The sequence below is a fragment of the Pseudopodoces humilis genome, chromosome 6, assembly GCF_049639895.1.
Source record: "Pseudopodoces humilis isolate 2021_Gansu_Grassland_sample_001 chromosome 6, ASM4963989v1, whole genome shotgun sequence".
NCBI lineage: Eukaryota > Metazoa > Chordata > Aves > Passeriformes > Paridae > Pseudopodoces > Pseudopodoces humilis.
This window is the reverse complement of record NC_142205.1, coordinates 5766655-5788301: the sequence shown is the minus strand read 5'-3', so window position 1 is coordinate 5788301 and position 21647 is coordinate 5766655. Positions and strand designations below refer to the sequence as shown.

The 21647-nt window shown below is 43.4% G+C and overlaps 1 protein-coding gene across 6 annotated transcripts in view; it reads right to left on the bottom strand.

Annotated features, from left to right (window-relative positions):
* Positions 1-21647, bottom strand: part of REEP1 (receptor accessory protein 1) — a 67085-nt gene that overhangs the window by 8987 nt on the left and 36451 nt on the right. For 3 of the 6 annotated variants that reach the window (XM_088056483.1, XM_014262315.2, XM_014262320.2), the window contains exons 6-8: positions 17608-17658; positions 11691-11859; positions 5290-5325 (exon numbers count right to left, since the gene is read on the bottom strand). In XM_088056483.1, the coding sequence (XP_087912609.1) occupies positions 5290-5325; positions 11691-11859; positions 17608-17658 (256 nt within the window). Of the gene's footprint in view, positions 1-1112; positions 1260-1567; positions 4415-5289; positions 5326-11690; positions 11860-17607; positions 17659-21647 lie in introns of those variants that run through there. The other 3 variants (XR_001332214.2, XM_088056482.1, XM_014262332.2) reach the window with 3 other exon arrangements.

The following is a 21647-nucleotide window of genomic DNA, read 5'->3' as shown; positions in this document are numbered from 1 at the left end:
ATTGAGGAGCAAAACATGTTGTCAGGGCTGGAGCATTTTGAGGACAGCACTTGGCCTTGGGTGACCTCCTGTATGTTTCTAAGAGCCATGTTTATGATCCGAGGCTGCAGGGCCCCAGGTCACTATCAGATGTCCCCAGAGTAGCAGAGTCAGCAGCGTGCACTGCTCCAGGGAAGCAGCCAACAACCCCAGGGGCTGTCACAGCCAGGAGGTGGCTGTGTGAAAACGTGGATCATACACCAGGCCTTTGCCTGACTCTCTTTGGGAGACTCTCACTCCCCATCCCAGGGCAGGCTGTGTTTTAGGTGTCTCCACCTGTTACATTTATGGCTCCACATCTTTGTGTGAAAGGGCTGAACTGCTGCAGAAGTGGGAAATGGGCTGGTGCCAGGACTAAAGCTGCTGCTGCCTCTTGCAAACACCTTTTCAGTGCACAGACCAGATTACAGTCCTCTCTCCACTAAAGCAAGACAGAATAATCCAACTATAAACAGTCTAAGGAAATGGATCCCTTAATTCCAGTTCCTATCATTCCATTATAATTCCTCCCAAGGGAACTGATACAGCCAACACATTGTGTGGGAAGCTCTGAAAATGGGCACATTTCATGTTAAAGTAGATGTTTGAGTGCTCTGCAGGGTTGGGATCTGAGCTGTTAATGCACCTCAGGGAACAACCCAGCACAGACCAGGAAATGCAGGGCCAAATCATTGCAATCTTTGATCTCTGTGATTCAACAAGGCTAAGAAATTTCACTTGCAAAACTCTTTCTACAGCAATATCTGGGATTCAGTAGAGTGATGTTTTTTTCAGCAATCACTTGGTTCAGACTCTGGTCCATGCTGCCATGTAAATCTGTAGCAAACTCCTATGGATTTTCATGACTACAACAAAAGTCAGGACCTGGTCCACTCTAATTGCAAGTGAACAAATGACTTTGATCTAGATCCTCTGAAAAACCTGGACACTTAAGTACAGTTACAGTGGGAATCAGGCAACTTTGACATTGGACCTCCCCTTATTTTGCTAGGCACAATACTTCTTTCTCCCATCACTTTAATTCCTCAGGAGCAATGGGGAAAACCAGAGTCACACAGTACACAAACCAAGAGTGAGGTATTGTATTATTGTAATGGAAGGTGAAGTCTCTCCAAAGTTAAGCCTTTCCAGGGGATCATTCATATAAAGAGGTTTGCACACCACTTAATAAGCACAGGAGAACAGATATTTATTATACGATGGCCATCAGCTTCTTTCCCCTGCAACAAAGATAAATTCACCATCATTTCCAAAAGACATTGACCCAAGTCCTGTACTTCCCCAGCAGTTCTCATTGCCAAACCAAGGAGTTAGGAGCAGCCAACTATACCAGCACACACTGCCCAGGAGCCACCAGAGGCAGACATCCTTACCAAAGCTGGAGTCAAATGCAACCAAAGCAAACAAGCCTAATCACATCAACAAAGTCATCCGTTAATGAAAACACATCCCACAAATGAGTGACTTGTTAAGTGCTAGTCTATTCCAAACACCTCAGAGGAAAATTCATGCAATCTGTAACACTTACATCAGAGTCCCATAATATTTACATAGAGAAAAAGAAAGAATAAACTGTTAGGAGAAAACATTTGGGTGCAGAGGGGGAAGGAACATTGTTTCAGAACACAGAAATATTCATCTTTGCTTTTATCATATCTGTCGTTCAGATGGAGTTTATTAAAGAACAATTAATGTTTTAACTTTCTGCTGGTAAAAAGCAAGTGTACTTTAAAACTATTGATTTCCTGTGAAATTTCTTCCCTGAAATAACCAAAATAAATAAGAAACTATTTTTAAATCTCAAAAATAAAATCACAAATTTCTATTCAGAAACACCAGTGCAAAGTGGTGCAAACCAGCCCTGTAAAAATTTGCTTCAGTATTTAGAAAAGGGAAATTTTAAGGAAGAAAATGCCTAGAGCAACAGAAAACTGTTGTTTGTTCTTTAAGTTCAACAAGGTCAAAAAATATCCCCCAAATGGGAGCTGGAAGCAAAACTGGCTAAGAACCAAAATAAAACCACCTACACCATTTAATTGAATTCGTTCAGAGATGTACAATCAGGCCCCTTGACACAAAGTCAATTACTGTTTTTAAAGCACTTTCCACTGTAATAACTCATGTGTGCTTCTTAGCATACCACAAAGAAGGGGTTGGATTCATCCAATAGAGCAATAATGTGATTTGTTTAAAGCACAATTAAGTGGATGTCCCATGGAGATCCTTGGTCAGCTGCACTTCTGGATGTGTGTGATCTGTCACCTTGTGGAGCACAACCCTGCAGTGCACACCCAACACAGACCCATTCATCACTAATGTCCCTGCACATTCCTTACACTGCCTAAGGCTTCTGATCAGCATTTTAGTATTAAATGCCCCCTCAAGTACTTGCCGTCCCAAAAATTCTCCTCATACATAGCTGATTCTTCAATTCATGATAGATAAATTTATTCTCTGCAAGGATTAAAATGGTTTCTCCCTCTCAACCATGCCCCAGGTCTTTGCAACAGCACCTAAGAGACATTAGTTGAGAGAACACCACCAAACATAATTTTGTTACTTCTTAAATGCCGGTCCCAAGCAAGATTGTTTAATATCAAACAGCGTTTAAGCATTTGCCAAGCACTGCCAAAAGACAAACAGATATCCCTGGAGATTTTCACTCTGTCCTCTCTGAAAGGGAAAAAGAGCTCTTACATAATTGTCCCATTGTTCCTGAATGCTGCAGCCTGACTTTCCACAGAACACAAAGGAGATAAATCAGAAACTCTGGTGAGCACCTGGAAGGAGCTTTCACCAGCAAAGGCCTGGCCCCAAACAAAAGCAAGAGGAGCTGGCATAGGAGCTCTCAAAAAGATGTGCTGGAGTACATCTGTCAAACAGGATTGTATTTTAGTGAAGCTGCCCAGAGCAGAGGATGAATGTCCTGAATTGCATCAATGCTTTGTCATGTGCAGACCATGAGGCCAGTGGGAGTGATCCAGCTGGGCAGGAAAGGGCTCTCCTGTGGAGCCAACAGCTTCAGCACAGAGAAACCCACCACTGCTGCCAGGGATAGTCCTGCTCCAGAGGAGAGGAACCCAGCAGCAGCCAGCCCAGAACCACTGCTGCCAGGGACAGTCCAGCTCAGGGGGCTCAGGCTGTGCTCAGCCTGGCCTTTGGGCTCTGCAGAAATGCACACCCCATGGCACCTGCAGGCCTCATCCTCAGGACACCTTCTCTCCAGATATCATCTAGGGAGCAGAATGCTTGCACTTTTGCTCCACCAGCCGTGCTCTCCTAAGAGTTGTGGAGGTTTCTGTGAGTCAGACAGTGAGATAATTGAGTTTTACCTGCAAGAGCATTAAGGCAACTGTTCATGCCAAAAAGACTGCACCAAGGCTCTATAGCAGTGAATAGTAATATCCCTGCTTGAGGAAAAGACTTGACTATCTGCCCATTTAGATTATAAACTCTTTGGAAATGAGAACTGTTAATGATGGGACTCTAAAACTGACTACACAGAAGTTTGCACCAAGAAAAGATGAGTGCCAATAGCTCAAGGCAACTTATTCCTAGCTAAACAAAATTAAATTCTTTCTTCCCCCAGCTTTTTGTGGCACTGAAAAATGTTCACATGACGTAGTCAGCTCTCCAGGCTACCAAAGATGCACTTACAAAGGAGCATTTTAATGGCAGGCCACTGTCTGAGGGTGCATTAATGCATCTATTGCCTTGGAGACAGAGAAAGGGCAGACTGTGGAGACAGAATGAACCCTCTATGACATAGAGCCTTGGCACATCCCTATTGACATGGTCTAAGGGACTGGATTATATTGGAGAGGGGGGCAGGAACAGTAAAACAAGCCAATGTGAATGGCAGGGTACACAAATTCAACAAGATCAAAATTACATTGGGTCCAATTCATAAACATATTGAACTGTTTGCTGCCTTAGCATCATTAAATGACTTTCCTAAGATTACCTCATGACTGTTAAGCCTATAAGGATTCAGTGATTCTTTTTATAAATAACACTTTGAAGTGAGATCCATAAAATAGGTTTAGGCTAAAATTAGAAGGATTCTAATAAAATGCCTCGTGAATACAAGCGTTTCATGGTTGTTTCAACAGATACCACCTTAAACATGTTTCATTGCCCTGCACAATGGCACATCCAACCAGAAAAGGAAGCGTAACAAATCAAATATGGGTGGGTTTGCCACCCATGCAGGGTGCAAGGAGGCTGTGTCAGGCTGGAACCATCAGCCTCCAAGCACCAACACTGCACAGGGCTCTGGCACCAGGGGCAGGGCTGTGGGAAGGCACAGGTGGCTGCAGCACGGTGGCAGCACTGTGATCCTTCAGTCCTTCTGCTGCTGCCTCCAGGTTGGTGACTGTGCAAAATAAACAAAAAGCACATGAGATGAGAAGAAAAGGAGTTACAAAGGTCTTTTTCTTCCACCAACATGAGACACTGCCAGCCTGTATTTCTTTTTTCTCCCCAGACAAGCTGCTTGGCAGTCCCATCCTCTGGCATGCCCAAATTGGAGTTCTCCCACTCCTTTCATCTGTCACTGAGAAAAAATGCAGAAGTGACATGTCTGGGCTCTTAGCAACCCAGCTAACTGGCACAGCACTGAAAAGACCACCGGCAGCTAAACCATTCACTGCACTCTGATGTCTGTAAGCACAGAAAATGCTGGGGACAGTGGGGACATTTTTCAAAAATGCTTCTACCAGAGATTGAATCAGAAAGAGTCAGCCCAAGCCTATTTTGTCATACCAGGGGCTGCTGCTAGGATTTGCTATGTACCCTGCTCACCACAAAAACAAACGTCCTCTCCACCAATGGAGAGACATGTGCCAATCCTTAGGGAACACAGCAAAACAGGGCTGGGACTGAGTTCATTGCTCTTGCTGCATTCCCAGAGGTTTTACACCAGCACTGGGGGACACGGGGCAGAGGAATTAGACTGCACAGCAAGGACATGGCACATCCTCTAGAAGAGAAAGGAATGAAGTTCTTCTCCAGAGAAACAATCCCCATCCTTGGGTAACACAGGTCAGTATGGCAAGAAGCACTGAAGTCCTTGCCATCAGCACACACGCAGCTCCCAAACCCGCTCACAGCCTGGCCTGCCCCTGCTTTGTTCCCCTGGTGTTAGGAAACCCTGTGAGCAAGAGCGTCAGGAGCAAGCCAGGCTTGGAAAACGCAGCCATGCCCAAAAGGGATGCATGGATACCAGGACACAGGAAATCCAGCACTCACCTCTGAGGAGTCGGCATACTGAGCAACACGTGCACACTGAAAGAGGAGCTGAGCATTAGGAACTCATCAGGTGAAGCCACTCACTCTTAGAAAACACTTGGCACCATTTTGCAGTGGACTTCAAGGCCCTCATGTGCACAGGGAGATGAGTGTCTCCACTGACCAGCATGGAGCACAGACTCAGGAATGTGCCTCTTCCCTGGCTGTGTCCATATGGGTGTTAAGGAAGGGATTAGGTCCAGCTCCTTGGCACTGTTCTCAGACCACTGAACAAAAGTCACTCCTGACTGAAGGAACCTGGGAGAGTGGATAAGCAATGGCAGCATGGATGCACAACGCAGCAACAAATGCAGGGTGTAATACTGGGATTTGTAAGGCTATGTGCCTGGGTTTTTTCAGTAGGTTTAGAATTCTTGTAGAAGTCTGGCTGCTGCAACCACTCACACAGCTTCTAAGGAAAACTATCCATACATGCCAGATCTTCCTAAACCATGAGGGTCCTACAGGAATTAATATCCTGATGGAATTGCCATAAGAATGAAAGCAACCGAGGAAATTGCATTGGACCCTTCAGTGAAAGCAGGTGATTCAAAACTTTCATGAACATGTAAAGTTTACAGCTTCATCTTGAGCACAGTTTGTGTTCCAGGAAACAGCCTAAATTTCCAGTTTGGGCCTTTCAATTTAACACTCACAGTGGCATCAACGACTCCACATTAAAGAAAGTTTTTGAAGAAGCAAAAGGTTTGAGCTCTGTGTGATTTTTTTTAGTTATGGTTATCCTGCACTGGAGACACAGGAAGTTCTTCCATAGTTCCAAAGTTATTTTAAAGCGGCACTACTGAAAGGAGATACTGTCTGTCCCTTGTATTCTGGCCTCCACCTTCCTTGTCCCATTGATGTCTGTGCTGCTGCTCTCCACTGGCTTGAGAATCTGACCCAGGTCAAGAGCAACCTGGAAGCAAGGGATAGCATTTAACTTGAAGCGATTCCTTGACTGGGGTCAGCGTGTAAAAATAAGATTTAAATGTATCCAAAGGAAAAGACAGATTTGCCAGAGGCAAGGAGTGGGGTTACACCCTTTTAGTTAGTTTTAGTGGTATTGGACACCTTTTTAGTGGGAGTCCAACATTGGCAGGATGCTGCTGTGAAACTGTGGGCTTCCTTAAGAGATCTGCTGTGAGCTCAGCCTCTGATTTTACACAGAAGGAAGCTGATCACTGTTTTATAACAGTTTATTCTCTGGGAGTTCAGACAACATATATCTGTGTTGTTCTCACAGATCTTTCTCATTGATGGGGACTGAATACCCAAACACATCCTGACTACTGATGCTCCTTCGCCTTTGTCCTGTACTGCAAAGCCTTTGGTACTTCAGCACAAGACCAAAAAAACAGCTTTGATTCTCTCCTGCTCAGAGGAATGGAGAGTATCAGAAAGCACACTGTCCATTTCTGCTTTGAAACCATTCCAGATAAGAATGATCTTATCGTGGGACAAGCTTAAGCAGAAAGAACACTGGGTTTGGGCAATACAGAGGGTGGCTCCATTATTTGTGATTCTCTGCCCCAGGCAGCATCAGCTCTGTACACTGACTGTCCTGTGATGTAACACAAATTAAGGCAATGTGATAAGGTTAAGAAGTGCAAAAGCTCCTGTTAATAAAGACAAGTCTTGATGTGGATTGTTACTGGACATTCGCCAGAACAACAGATTCCCTAGAAAAATATTTGGAAATACTGTTCTGGAATTTAGTTTTCCATAACAATGCATAGCCACATGACATTTACAGTTCCTGAAGGAAAGGGTCAGTTCTGCCTGTGGAAAAAAGGGCAGGTTGGAACAGGCATTGAAGTAAAATGTCACAGGCCATCATCTGGGTGCCAGGACAATGAACTGAAAAATGCTGAACCAAGAATGAAGTGAAAAATCAGACGAAGAGGTGGTGGGCCTGCTGTGTGGAGGAAAGGGGATCACTGTGTGTCCTTGGTGCCCATCAAAGAAAGGTATGCACGTTTCCCTGGAGCTGCTGCCTCATGGGATGTGCTACCTGTGGGATCAGCAGCTACCCACAAACCATGGCAAAAGCAGCCTCTGCCTCTTCATGTCATCTGGGTGTGGCTTTTGGCTGGGTGTGAGGAGGAGAAGGGTCTTTCTGTGGGATGTGTGTGAACACACCTGGAGCCCACTGTGTGCTGAGCTGTCTCACCCCTGTGAGGGACCATCCTCACAGCAGAGCTGCACAATGGACAGGCACCACTGAAAGGCAGCAAAGACAGCAAAAGGTAGAAGGGGGAAAAAAATAGCAAAGGGTAGAGGAATAGGAGCAATTCTCCATGCCTCAAAAGCAGCTCTTGCTTGTTCTATTTCTTGGCCTCATAAGACACTCTTCAGCAGGCAAAAAAATCCTTCCCTGTATCTGCATGAGGTCGTTACAAAATGCCAAGCTCTTCACACAGTACTTTGTGTCAAGAGGGGATTCAAAGAATCACAAATACATCTAAGCAGCACCATTCACATTACAAAAATAACAAAAGTGGAAACAAAACAGACTGAGTGTTTCTGTAGCCTGGTTCTGCAGCCAAATTTTGGCCACAGCCCACTGGTGTCAGGAGAGCTTTTTCACATGCTTCAGTGGGCTTGGAAACTTGCCCAAGAGTTGTGAAACCAGAACCTGAACCACTGCTGGTGCTCACAGAGGGACTGGGGGGTTTAATATCAACAAAACTGAATTTTAGCTCTCCCTTCCTTGTGCAGGCAAGACAACAGACCTCTCTCTATCCCCCTATCTTTCCAAATCACTTTTTTTCAGATATCACATCTGCTCTTAAACATGGTCACACAACAGGACCAGCAACACCAAGTTCCACACCAGGTCTGTCTTGTGTTTCCATTGCTCAGGGAATGGGACCCATATAAACAACTCTAAGTTCAACCTAAAGAGCCCTCTCTTCTCTTTGCCTCACTGCTCTAAGTCAGAGTATGCTTCCGTACACCACTTGTTCTGCACCAAAGCTGACTTGAGGAACTTCCAGTTCCTGGCCTCTTGATCTCATATCTCACTGAAAGTCTCCCAAAACAGAGATCTTAGAGGCTTCCAGTAAGGCAGGTTGGCACATTGACTCAAACTAAAAATAATCCCTCAAAAATAGTACAAGAAAGTATTTTTAATCTGCCTCGAAATCAAGATTTCTTTCTCTGACTTCACCATTCTCTACTACTGGACAGTTTGAGTAGCCAGAGCTGGGCTGTTCCATCACCTTGTCATCAAAACAGATTATGGGCAAACAGAATCACAGCATGGTGTGGGTTGGAAGGGACCTCAAAGCTCATCTTGTTCCATCCCCACTGCCATGGGCAGGGACACCTTCCACTAGACCAGGTTTCTCCAAGCCTCATCCAACCTGGCTTTGGACACTTCCAGGTATGCTAGGCATCAGCTGCAACTGAAGTTCCCCTGATAACATCATGATAATGAAAATAGTAACAACAATAATATAAACCCCAGAGAAACTCTATTCAGCATAAAAGAGCAAAGATCAGTGCCTGAGGAAGGGACCACCACAGTGCAAAGCCACCACTTCTAGCTGGTATTTACAGCAGACCCAAGTGGGGTCAGCTCCCAGCATCTTTCATGACAGGGATTTTGCTTTTATTGGCTAGTTTAGTTAACATGCATTTTTATGTTCAGCCATCATTGTTCCAGCTGTACCTTAATTCTAACTACATGAGTTTCAGAGCTCTCATCAAGAAGGGATGGTGGTTTTGGTCTGCTTTTCTTTCCTGAGTGCTCAATCTAAAATTCTATAATAGTGAGGCTATTACCACTCAGAAACTGAGCTCTGCTGTCTTGTCAGTCAAAGAAAACACACCAGGTAAGAGCATGGCTCTGTGTTCTTCACTGTGAACATAACCTTTAAGTCCAGCCCTCAGCTAATTCCCTTAATTAATGCGGTCACAAAGAGATCAAGGAGCAGACACAATTCTAGCTGGCAGCAGTCAAGGACAATCTACGTAAGCCTTCTTTGAATTATATAAAACTTTAGGGTTTTGGAGGGAATCATTAGCCTCCTATTTTAAGGTTTTTCTTAGAACATTGGGAATAAAGCACTCACAGAAGGAAAGGGTACAATGTTTCTTTTTGTGTTGGTTCTTTTTTTAATGTTGCTAACACAATTTGTGGATTTGCAGTGGGACTAGGATAGAAGGAAAAAAGAGAGGAAAATACCTCTAAAAAGAAAAAAAAATCTAAACAAAAATATCTGCTTGAAGTCTACTTTGGGTAACAGGTCGTTGAGGTAAGGTGATAGAGCATCAGGAAAACAGAAGCAGATTCTGTAATTCTTAAGAAAAGTTGCCTGTTGAAAAAGTCAACACCTTCATGCCAAACACATAGTCTGGGTCATTTTTGCTGACTCCATCTGATGCCACATTGACTATGTCCCACAGTCTCTAAAGCAGGTAACAAAAAGAGGAATTCAATGTTTCTGTGAGGCAGTGGGGACATCTGACAGGGACATTTATGCCATCTGAGGGTTTTGAGACAGGAGAAAGAGCTGTGTGTCTGCTCTTCTGTAGTGACTGCTCATGCACATTCTTACATTTGCATATATTACATGTGCATATAGAACACTAATGGGCAGAGGCAAATTCTGTCTGTCCCTTGCTTATGTCCAGCTCTCCAACTGAACAAATATGAAAGGTGGAATAATGGAACTATGTCTGGGCTTGGTGTGCCTGGAGCAGTGTCACGTCAGCAGAACATGGCACTCACAATGTGACACAGTTTGGTTGACACATCACAGTCTTACACACACACACATGACAGCTGACTGATCAGTTCTCCCCTCCAGACATTCTGACCACATACAAAAATGGTGCCCACATGAAACAGCACAAGGACTGGAGAGACCAGAACTGTATCCTTCACTTTAAGGCAAAGCTCATGGCTGGAGTTTCCCACCAGCTGCAAGAGGAGTCTGTTTGTATTCTCTGCAGGTGGAGAATTAGGCACCTCAATGAAATCACCAAGTGAGATGGGACAGATAGATGTCATGGAAGATTTTGCAAATTTGTGCAGTTTACATTTAAAAAAAAAAAAAATCTAATTACCTGAATCCAAAAATTTTTGATAGGCAATATTTTTTTTTACTTAGGCTGAGTTCAGAAAGTTTATGAACATTTTTTCAGAAATTCAATCTGAGAGATCCTTGTACACTATGGATACAAAACCAGACCAAAATAAAAAACTCTTGTGTCTTGAGAAGGGGTTTGTGGCCAAGTGAGCTGACTTAACTGTCTCAAAAGCAAGACTACAAAGGCTGCTCTACTCAACGTGGAATTAAGATAACTAAATTATGGTTTCTTTGTAGCATTAACAATTTTGGTCTAAATATGTGATTTTTTTTAAAGACTTTTATATTCTGTGTGTGAACACCTTATTTCCAGATTGATTACTTCAAGAGAAGTGTACACAAGACCTTATATAAAGAGGCGAATAAAACCACTGTGCACCAACATTTCAGTTTACCCATAAAGAAAATGTATTCAACAGACAATATTAAAAAAAAGAAGTCTGATTCACAGAATTTCTAAAAGGTTTGAAGGATACTCATTAGGAAGGATGAACAAGACATTTCTAATACCATTCCATAACTAAAGCAAATTAGAAGGGGTAGCAACTACCCAGGCTTGAAACACTGCAAGTGTTTGCATAGACCTCAACACACAAGTTGAAACTGCTGAATTTCTGACTTGCCAGCATATGTTTCACAAGCTACCAAGTGCAATACGCCTGCAACTTTCCGTGGCTTCTCATCACAGCACTGGAGTCAAGTGATCTTTGGTGGTGTGTGGGAATCCCAGAAGCCATCTGGTGCCACCTGCTTGGGATAACCCTCCATGTCTCAATTTTTGAGATCTAGTCTGCAAAGCTATCTCCAATTAAATGTTTTGGATTTGGACTCAAAAATATTTCTTTAACTAAACTTGAAATAATTTTTTTAACTGAATCCTAAGGAATGGATCTTACTTACAGCATATTTCTTGTCTTTGTTCTTTCAGAGTTAGAGAACAAACATTGTCCTTAGGAGACACGTGTTTTTCAGCATGGCTTGCAGCCCCCAGCCCAACTCTCCAGCTCAGGTTTCAAAGACAGAGTCTGGCTTCTCTGCATGCTCAAGTCCCATCCTTTGTACCAGCCAGGAATAGTAATCATCAAATGATGATGCTGGTTTTTTTCTCCTAACTGCCAAGAGAGTCAACAGCAAGTCTGTGTCCTGTGAACCCTGGTATGTGCTGCCTGCAGTGTCTGTTTCTCTCTGTTCCTGCCAAGGGCATGACTTCATTGAACAGTGTGATATTCCAGACAACACAACACTGAAAATAACACTGGCACTTACCTGAGCTGCCAGTGCCTTCTGATGCACTTCTGGATGGTTTTGGGTGGCTCTGTTTGCTACTTGTTCGTACAGTGACCGAAGGAGGAACAGTGCTGCTGCTGTCTCCACGAATCGTCGAGAGATCCTGCATGCTAAAGCTCCGTAGTCTCTCAGACAGGGCTCCCTGTCCCTAGTTAAACAAGCAAATAAAGAACACAAAGTTAGATCCAATATTTTGAGACCTTTTTCTCTCTCTTGCTCCTTGACATCCATCAGGACAATAGGAAGAGAAGAAAGTTGTGTGGTCCAGTAACTTAGAGACGACAAAAATGTGTTGCTAAAAGCATCATTCCCTCTCTTGGCTCTTCCTTTTGGAGTGGTTCCATGGCAAACATCACTGATTCTTCATTGCAGTGATCTGAGTACAGAGCACCCTTGGCCACATGTAAAGGAGCAGGATGTTGTTGTATCTTTCTAGTAGGGTACTTTTCTTCACTAGGAATGAGTCAAACAGATGCTTGGCTTCAGAATCACAATTAAATGGCTCGCATCAAAATAACTCCCTTTTAAAGCTAATCATCTATTATGATATTCACCCAGCCATTTTCAGCAATACACAACATTACCACAGCACAGAAAATGTGAAATTTTAAAACAATAAAAAGATATTATTAAATTCCAAGAAATATAACAATCTCTTTTTTTTCATGCAACTTAAGGAAGAAATTAACGAATTCAATATTTTTCTTTCTTTTTTCACTAATTCTCAATCTTACAACAAAGATATTCCTTGTTCAAAGGGATGTAACTGTAAAGAGTGGGTTGATAAAATGACACTTTCTATTTAAAACTGCATCTCATCAAAAGGTTGACTGTAAGTATTCTGTAACCCTCATAGCCGTAAAGTAGGAACACGAGAAAATTCAATCCATACAGAATCATGGATTTTTTGAGCTACATTAAATGACATTCAGACTTTAAGCTCCATTAAATGACATTCAGAATATAAATTGTATAACTGATAGAAATTACATTTATGTTTTAACATTTTATTGAGGGGGGAGGATCTGAAAGATACTTCATAGCATATAATCTTGAAAAAAACACTGAAGTAAACACATAGAGCCTGATTGTAACATTCTTTCTGCAACTGTAAATTAGGAAAAACTCAGTGGATGCTTTGACTCAGATGAAATCAGAAAGGCAAATAACAGACAGTAAATATTGTCCTGTTTAATAAAAAGATAAGGAAACCTGTAGCAATTCACCCACCACTTTCATCTAGACTTGTATTTGTCCAGGCAGCACAGCCTGACTGCTGCCAGAGGACTTAGGCTGGGGCTGGACCAGAACATGTCACTGCTCCCTTCTGGGCTGCAGCTTTGAGTATCCTGATCCAAGGTGCAGGTCAAGGCCAGTGGAGAATTCACTCTGGTGCTGGCCTGGCAGAGAGAAAGGACTCACCCTGAACAGCTACAGTTGAAGGTAAGACTGGACACATTCCTTGCTAAAGCTGTTATGCAGTGGCACTGACCCCTTGGGAAGGCAAAGCAATAATTTACTTCATGATTTATCAACACCACTTCAGAAATCCTGCACACACAGTAAAGGAAAAGCAGTGCCTCTACCTCATACAAATTCCTCAGTATCTTACTTTTAGGGTGTGTAAGAGGTGAGGGCATCAGGTGCTTATACCTACAGTCACTGTGACAGTCTGCACTTTTTACGTTCAAGGAAGGTGACAGATCCATAATCTCCCAACTTTTCAGCCTGAAGCTTTTTGTAAAAGAAAAATGAGTACAAAATTCTTTCTAACTCCACATTTAGCTTTCCTCCAGAACATTACAGAGAAGCAGCAGAGTTACTTTGTTCTTTCCCACTAACCTATTCTACTTCCAAAAGTAGAATATTTTAAATTGATGTGGCTCCTTTGCTTATACACCAAGACATATTATGTTGCTGATTTTATATGCATGGCAGCGGAGTCCTTAGAACTTACGTTCTGCTAAACTCTCACCTTTGCCCTTGTGTTCTCCAGCCTGGCATAAAAGTTGATGCCCGAATTTTGGCTATTCCTGCCAGTGGCTGAGCCACTCTTGGGGTATGTTCTCACTCCAAGAGGCATCTCCAGTTAATCTTCTTGGGCCAGTGTAAGCTACATTTACTCTGCAAATGTTACGGGGCTGGTAAGTGTAGTTGCCTTGCATGGCTGGTCAGCTGGCTGAGATCTCAGCTGCCCAGAGCTCAGTGCAGTTCTTGATGGGTTTTGGAACTTCCACTGTATTCCTGCATAGACACCCTATTCTCAGTGCCTGATTCAAAGCCAACAGAAGATATCCCACCCTGCAGCCTGATTACAACAGACAGATCTCCAGTGAGAGCAAGCTGGCCATTAAATAATATTTTGCTATTGCAGAATGTCTGGGTCAGCAAAGCCAGAGGGTTAGCAAGTGATGAACTGTAACTTGAGTGCTGTATCCCTCCCTCACACCCAGCTCAAGTGTCAGCAGGGCTCAGGCTTTTAACCTCCCCCCAGCTGCTCTGCTCAGCCAGCTAACCCAAATTCCATTTCATTCCAGCCAGCAATTTATGTATGTGGACATGAGTCAGGTTAGAGACAAGATTAATGTGTCAGACCAACCTGGCAGGGAAGATGACACCAGCACATTGAAAATGAAGAAGTTGTGTTAATATTTTTGTGATACAGCAGCATAGAATGATCAAAGGCTCCAGAGAGAGCTTTGAAACAGGGACCTGCTATGTGCCTGTCATCTGCGGGTCTATTACATCAACATATAACATAGAGCCTTGAGCACAGACTGAAACAGCTGAGCTAAATAACTTTACTTTCTCTGGGAAAAAATAACTAAAATTTCCTTTTCTGAATTTTTGCTTTAATTTAACTTGAGTTTCTAACAGCAAAAATAAAGATTGTTTATAAGACAAGTAATAGCAAAATATTACTGCTACTGTTCCTACCATTCTATGAAACAATTTTTCCCAAATATCAGAAATGGCAAGAACAACAAAGGCCTGGGCTAAATGAAGGCACTGAACACCTGTGAAAACCGGCAGAGTTCCATTTCCTTTCTTTCCAGTTTCTGCACCTTTGGCCTTTCCAGGGATAGACTTTATTTACTTGCTCCTAGAATACAGTGTAACACTCATAGTTCTTTCCCAGTTACCACATTTTTACTTGACCCCAAATAGAAATGTGACAGAAATTACCACAGAATGGGGATGGTGTCAGAGTAAAATGGAAAATATTGTTTGCCAACCTTTATTTCCCTGCTACATAAGCAGCTGGTGTATATGAAATCACAAACATTTGAAAAGCCAGCATGGTGGGGGTTTGCAGAGCTGTATTTTAGAAATAAAGACTTTATCCAGGTGTAATGCTTATTATTCCACAAAAAGACTTATCATTTATTAGCAAAAGAAAATAACAAGTTATTAGCTTTATTTCTCAACAGAACAGATTTAGCAAAGCACATGTTTTGGGCTGTGTTTTGCTAAAACAATCATGTGGAAGATGAAGACCAGCTGTTTGGGGGATTTTTGTTTAGTGTTGTGGCCATGATTGTGCAGATGCTCTTCCAACTGCTATAGACATGAGAGATATCCCAGGAATTTCAACACAGAGAGAGGATCCATGTCCTGAAGCTGCAGGCCAGAGGCATGTTTGCAGCACATCCACACAGATCTGGGTTAGTTTTGTCCTGGAGAGTGTGACAGCAGTAACATCATGACAGTAGCTGTAGTAGCACCATGTCACTGTGCCAACAGAGAAACAGCTCGATGTTATTACACAGCCTTCTGAAAATTGTGGCTGGGAGGGCTGTGGAACTAAGGATGACACCACCTCTCTCTCCTCCTCACTGAACACCAACAATTGTCAGGAGGATTGTGCTGGCAGTGTGGGACTTGTGTTTTTGGGACTTTAGAGGACACAAGCATAAAATGGTGCTGGAAAACTGAGCCTTAATTTCCCTGGGCACAAGACACCCTGCCTGGACTAAATTTCTCATTCAGCTTCTCTTAAGACATGGACCATACCTGTGGGCATGGCACTTCTGATTTTACAGGTAGGACAGATGTCTCTCTGTTCCCTGATCACTATGGTGCATCTGTCCCCACATTCATCTGATCTTGTAGGTAAAGGTACAGCACAAACTGAAAGTGGAGCTCTTCAGGCTTCCTTTGCTTCTTCTTCCCTGAGGATCTACCAACCTCACAAGTTCTCTTTTTAGAGGGAAGAGCCAGGGCTCAGTGCTACTGAATAGGATAAAAGACAAATACTAAAACAGACATGGTAATATCACTTCCCAGTCACTGCTATCAATTGGTGTCAACCTTATTTAGATTAATGACTGCACCAATGGTATGAGGGCATTGGCCATCAAGACAAGCTGCAGAAGCTCATTTGTGATTCTAAGTTAAAGCTCACATCCACGTGGCATAGTAATTAATCTAAAACTAATTTAAGTATATCTGCCTGATTTGGTCAAAATTACAGCTGTATTACAGACACCCCTTCCACACCAACACCTAGCACATTCTGTCCTTTTTGCCTTAAAGAGTATGACAAAACAGTATTAAAACACTGAACTTCCGGAGCCAGCAACCTGTACACTGCCTTCATGTTGCAGACATCACCATCATCATCTCCAGAAACAAACATCAACCTCTCTGGGGTCCAGAGCACAAACACTGATGCAAGCAGTATTTGTCTAGAAGGATCAGAAGAACTTTCAAAAAACTGACATCTGCATTGTGACAAACACTGTAAAAGGCACTTAATCAGAAAGAGCTGGAACTGTCTTAATTTCTTTTACCACTTTATAATCAGCCTCTGCAGTCCCATTTGAGCTAAAACTTTTCAGGAGTCTGGGAAAAACTGGGTTTACATTCAATAGAATTATTTATTATAAATACTTTATGTACGTAGGTAGCAAAAACTAAAGTAAATAAAATTAAGCACATAATTTAAAAACCTGAAATTTATGTAACAGTGCCATTGAATATGATCTAAATATAAACAAATAACAGTTATAGATTTCATCATTCCTTTAGTCTAAAAATATTAAAGAAATCTGTAAACATTATTTAGGCTTCAAAACACCTCTAATATCAAAAAATTCCATTTTGCAGCTGTGTAAACCATGACACAGCATGAAAAATCAGGAACCCAAAACTGCCACGTCACAAAAGAGAAACTTTTAATACAATCAGTGTTAATGCAGGATGGCACCTCCTGGCCTTCTGCCTCTTAGGATTAGCAGTTAATAGACAAGCAAGGGAACACTAAGTCACACTCAGCACACTGCCAGCACAATAGTCAATCTGTTAATGTTCTCCTCTCTTTTTGCTGTAACTGTGGTTAGTAGTTCTCCTCCGCAGATGACTGCATGCATGTTGCAGCCTCCATCCTGCCAGTGTCCCCTACAGGGTGTAGTGCACATTCCCAGGATGTCAGTTGTGGCTACGGTGTCAGCAGGACTGCTCCAACCACACCTGTCAGAGATCCTTCAAAAGCTCCACTGCAACCCCAACCATCCTCACAGGGATCACAGCAGAGGGAGAGAGGCTCTCTGCATCCATTAGTGAGAGCACAGCAGCAAACACAGCAGCTTGGCCAATGAAGCAGCAATCAGCCCAGTTAAATGAGTGTTCCATGTACAAAGCTCCCTGCCTGGAGCTGGAGTCTCTTCGACTGCCAGCAGAGGACTTGGAAGGCAATTTGCTAATGAGATCAAGGACAGGCTTTTAAAGCTCAGCACACAGGATCTACCCACTGGAAGCAGAGCAGACAGCATTTGGCCTCAGACCAATGTCAGCTGAAAACAGTCCAAACAACTAGTCTAACAGCTAGTCTAACAACTAGTCTAACAGGGAGCAGACATTAGTTAGGGGTTAGTAAAAGCACTCAGCAGATTACCTGCCCTTTTTTCTGGTCCAAATACAAGTGTAAATGAAGTAGCTGAGAGACCTAGCAAAGGGAAAAAAGAGAGCCATTGTGGCAACACACATAAAAGCTTTGAGAATAAGATCTATTTGAAGCATAAGTAATTGAGGTGAGACACGAGCATGACAGTGGGCACCATGTGCAGGGACTCACATACACATAAAAAGCAGGGACACCCACCTGTGGACTAGACCTCAGAACATAGGTTCTCCCTTCCTCAGCTTCCCCAGAGAGATGGAGAAACCATTCCATAACCCCAGCTGACAAGGTGTCACCTAACACGTGTTTTTAAAGCAAATTATAAACACAACGGGCTCCACTCCTTGCACTTGATTGATGATTCCCGCTGGAGAAATCCCCAGTGTCAGGCCTAATGAGTAATTTAGGCCCAGGACTATGTGAGGGACACGTGGCAGTCATTTCAGTCCTGGTGATGGACAGTTCTCCTGAGCAGTAGGGTGACAGTGGGGAATTGCTCCCAGCAGCGAGCAGGAGTTTGCACACAGAAGCTTTCTCATGTCTGGCTGCAGGCAGGCCCTGAGCAAAACCATCAGCTTTATGGTCTAAGCACAGGCATGAGTGAAAGAAAAAATGGCTTCTGCCACCATATTAAACACAAATATCCTACAAACAATATCCTTATTTATGGCCAGGGCCTGCGTGCCATGCCTAGTCCGGAAGAGCTACCTGTTTGGAAATGTCAGACAGTAATAAAGACTCAAAGGGAAACCAGCTGACGTTAATGTTGATGGTGGAAATGTAATTTCATCCACCCTTTTTTGTTTGTGCAGTTAATTTCCTCTCCAGGGAACTCTTTGTTATTGTTTCTCCCACACTAGTCCCTCTGTATAAATTTATTTTTTGGTTCTGCTGCCCTGTGCATTCAGTGAGTGTTGTTTGCTTGTTGGAGACACCAACCAAACAGCCAACATGAAAGAAAAACTGGAAAAAGTTACCTGGATTGTAACTCAAACAGCATTGGGATTCTATAGATTTGTGAAAAACAGATTCATAAAGACTTCTGAATAAAAGATGTGTCACATGTGACAAGAATATAAAGTACTGTAATCAGTGGCATGATACCATATGTTTTAAGAAAGCCATTTGTTGTTCCTCTTTATTGGCATAAAATAGCTCCAAGATCTTTGATTTTGGATCCCAAATGGGGATCTTTTAAAAGAAGCTACTTTCAAAAGCAACAAGCTCAGCCCCGCTGAGATAGCAGTGAAGTGTTCCCAAGGGCTTCTCAAATTGTGAACTCTAAATCCCTCCTGACCTCTGCAGCTCTAGGCCATGCTGCTGATGAGGGCACATGATGTGGCCATCGCAGATATGGTGCTAAGCAGATTGGTCAGAACTGTGCTCCCATATGTTTGCTCAGCAAAGGAGCACTCTCCCTCTGAGCACTGGGATCTAATCATTACAAAGAGGCTTTATCAAGCATCTTAAGGGAAAGGATGCTCCCCACCCCTGCCTCCCTCTCCCAATTCAAGTAGCAGTACAGTTCTCCACTGCTATGTCACAAAAGGCAGCATATCTCTCACACACAAGTATTTTTCTCCCAGTTTCCACAGTAAATAGGTCAAAAATGCATGGTAAATTAGGGCTCTAAATATTGATTTTTGGGCAATTGCACTGGCTATACCAGCTGGATACTAGAAATGAATTAAAAGAGGATAAAGCCCAAATCATCACCGGTATTTCCCTCCCAGTGTCCTGGTTTAAAAAACAGGAAATGTACCGAAAAGCTTCCTGATAAATTTCTTGGGCTAAGGCACCCTAAGGTAATGAAGCTATAACCCTCCAGGGGAAGGTGAGCCCAAAGGTGGAAATAGAAATGAATAGAATAGAAATGCCAGCCCAGACAGGTGGTTTGAGAACTGCTGAGGCTGCAGTTAAGAACTCCTGAGCATTAGTTAAGCAGGTGGATGCACATCCTGAAACCCTCCTGCCTGTCTGCATGCCTGCTCCTTTTAACAATGCACGCAGTGACTGCTGGCTCCGGCAGCACCGTGAGCCACATTTCCCCACCCATGAAAGGCTCCTGGACTGTTTCTCAGACTTATTAGGCACAAATGGGCTTTCCACTGACACCAGTCATGTGTGCCTGCTCCCTCCACCTCATTTAAATTCCCCTGCCAAGGCTCTGTGCCCACTGCCAGCACCATGCTGTGCCCCACTCCCCTGCATAAAAGCAGGCACACAATGGGCCACAGCACCCGCTGCTCTGACACCTTACCTGCAGAAGGGCAGGAGAAAGGTAGGGGAAGGTGCATTATCAGAAACCTCTGGAGTACACAGATCTGCTGGCAGTGGGATATTTTCTCCAAATCTCCTCTGAAAAGAAGAGTTGAGGCTGCAACTTGGGGATGGTTAAGTGGTTGGGAGTAGGATTTGTCTTCAGGTGGGGAAAGATGTGGGTCTGTTTGGCAGAATTGGTTTGTTCAGGGTGGGGATAAGGTTACATCCAACCAGGATCTGGGAAACCCAGGAGCTTGAAAGAGAGAGAGAAAGAGCTGGGGGAGAGTGTAAAACTGGTGATGTGTGGGTTGTAGAAAAACAGGAGGCAATGGCAGGTCTGGGCAGGCTTCTGGGAAAGCAAGCAGGGGTAGAAGAGTTGGGGACTGGGGACATGGCAAAGCAGCAGGTGATAGGAGGCTCAGGGTGAGAGGTGGAGGATAACTGCTGGGAGTGTGGGGAAAAGCAAGGAAGTACATACAGGTGTGCTGGAGAAGGCTTGCGCTCCTTCCAAGCCTCTGGAGCCTCTCCTTGCTGCAGCCATGTGTGTCCCAGCTGCTTACACTGAAACCTGACTGGTGGCAATGCAAAGCCCATTTATGCCCAGGATCCATCTGCTGGATGCACTGCCTGGCCAAGGCCATGACTGGGGCTGTAACTGCCCTGCTGCTGCTGCTCCCTTCTGCTGTGACCCAAAAGCTCCTTTTCCACTTTTCTCTCCATCAAGGTGAGCTGGAAAGATGGTGGTGGTCAGTGCCCAGGACTCTTCAAGAATGGAAATGGCTGAATTAGTTGTAACTAATTGAAAACACACAAAGAGCAGCAGGATTTACTGCCTGGTCATTTAATCTTACCACTTAGGACTGACCCACTTGAAGTCATCACATGTGACAGAATCACCAAGTGATGAGGGCAGGATTAGAGCCTCAAATGAGATTATGCTCCTTGGTGGGGATGTGAGCTGTTGAGGGCAGAGAAAAGATGTGTCTTGAGCACCCAGTAGAGGTAATAAACCAGATAGATATGCAACATTCTGTTTGCCTAGTGAGCATCAAAAATAGACTCTCTGGAGAGAGAGAGAGAACACCCAAGTGAGCCAGCTGAGCAGTGCTTGGGACACTGACAGCTCCTCAGCCTGTAAAATGAACTGGCACAGGTTTGTGCCAGCATTAGCACAACTGTGGCTTCAAAACAAAACAGAGCAGGGGCAGGGAGCAGGAGGAGGGGGAAGGACAAGTGTGCAATTGGCTAACTGAAACCATAGGATATTTAAAATAGAAAAGGGAAAGGGACAGGGGATCAGAGATAAGGAAGGTGTGGCTTTGCACAGTTTGCAGCATCTTAGCCTTCAGTAAATATATAAGCAGCAGCCTATCACACACAAATGGTAATCAGTGAGCCAGATGTATTATGATGCATGAATAAAAAGATGATGGATAAACATGATGGATTAAAAAATATTATGAACAAAATAATGGATTAAATATATAATGGATGAAAAGAATTAAAATATAGGCCTTGCCCAAAGATTTTACCATGAAAGACAAAAGACCATGATGGATCACAGCTCAGACAGAAAGGAGAGGACAGGGCTAAGCACAGCATGAGACATGTTCTCCAGGTATAGGAACCTTTAGTTTTCAGCTAATTTACTGAAAACAGGTCTGTACAGAGTCCCTTTTCAGCCCAGCAGCTCACTGTGTATTGCCACTACAATGAAGTTGATTTGCAAAGTCTGAGGGTTCATTTCTGCATACAAAAGCATCTTTTCCTCA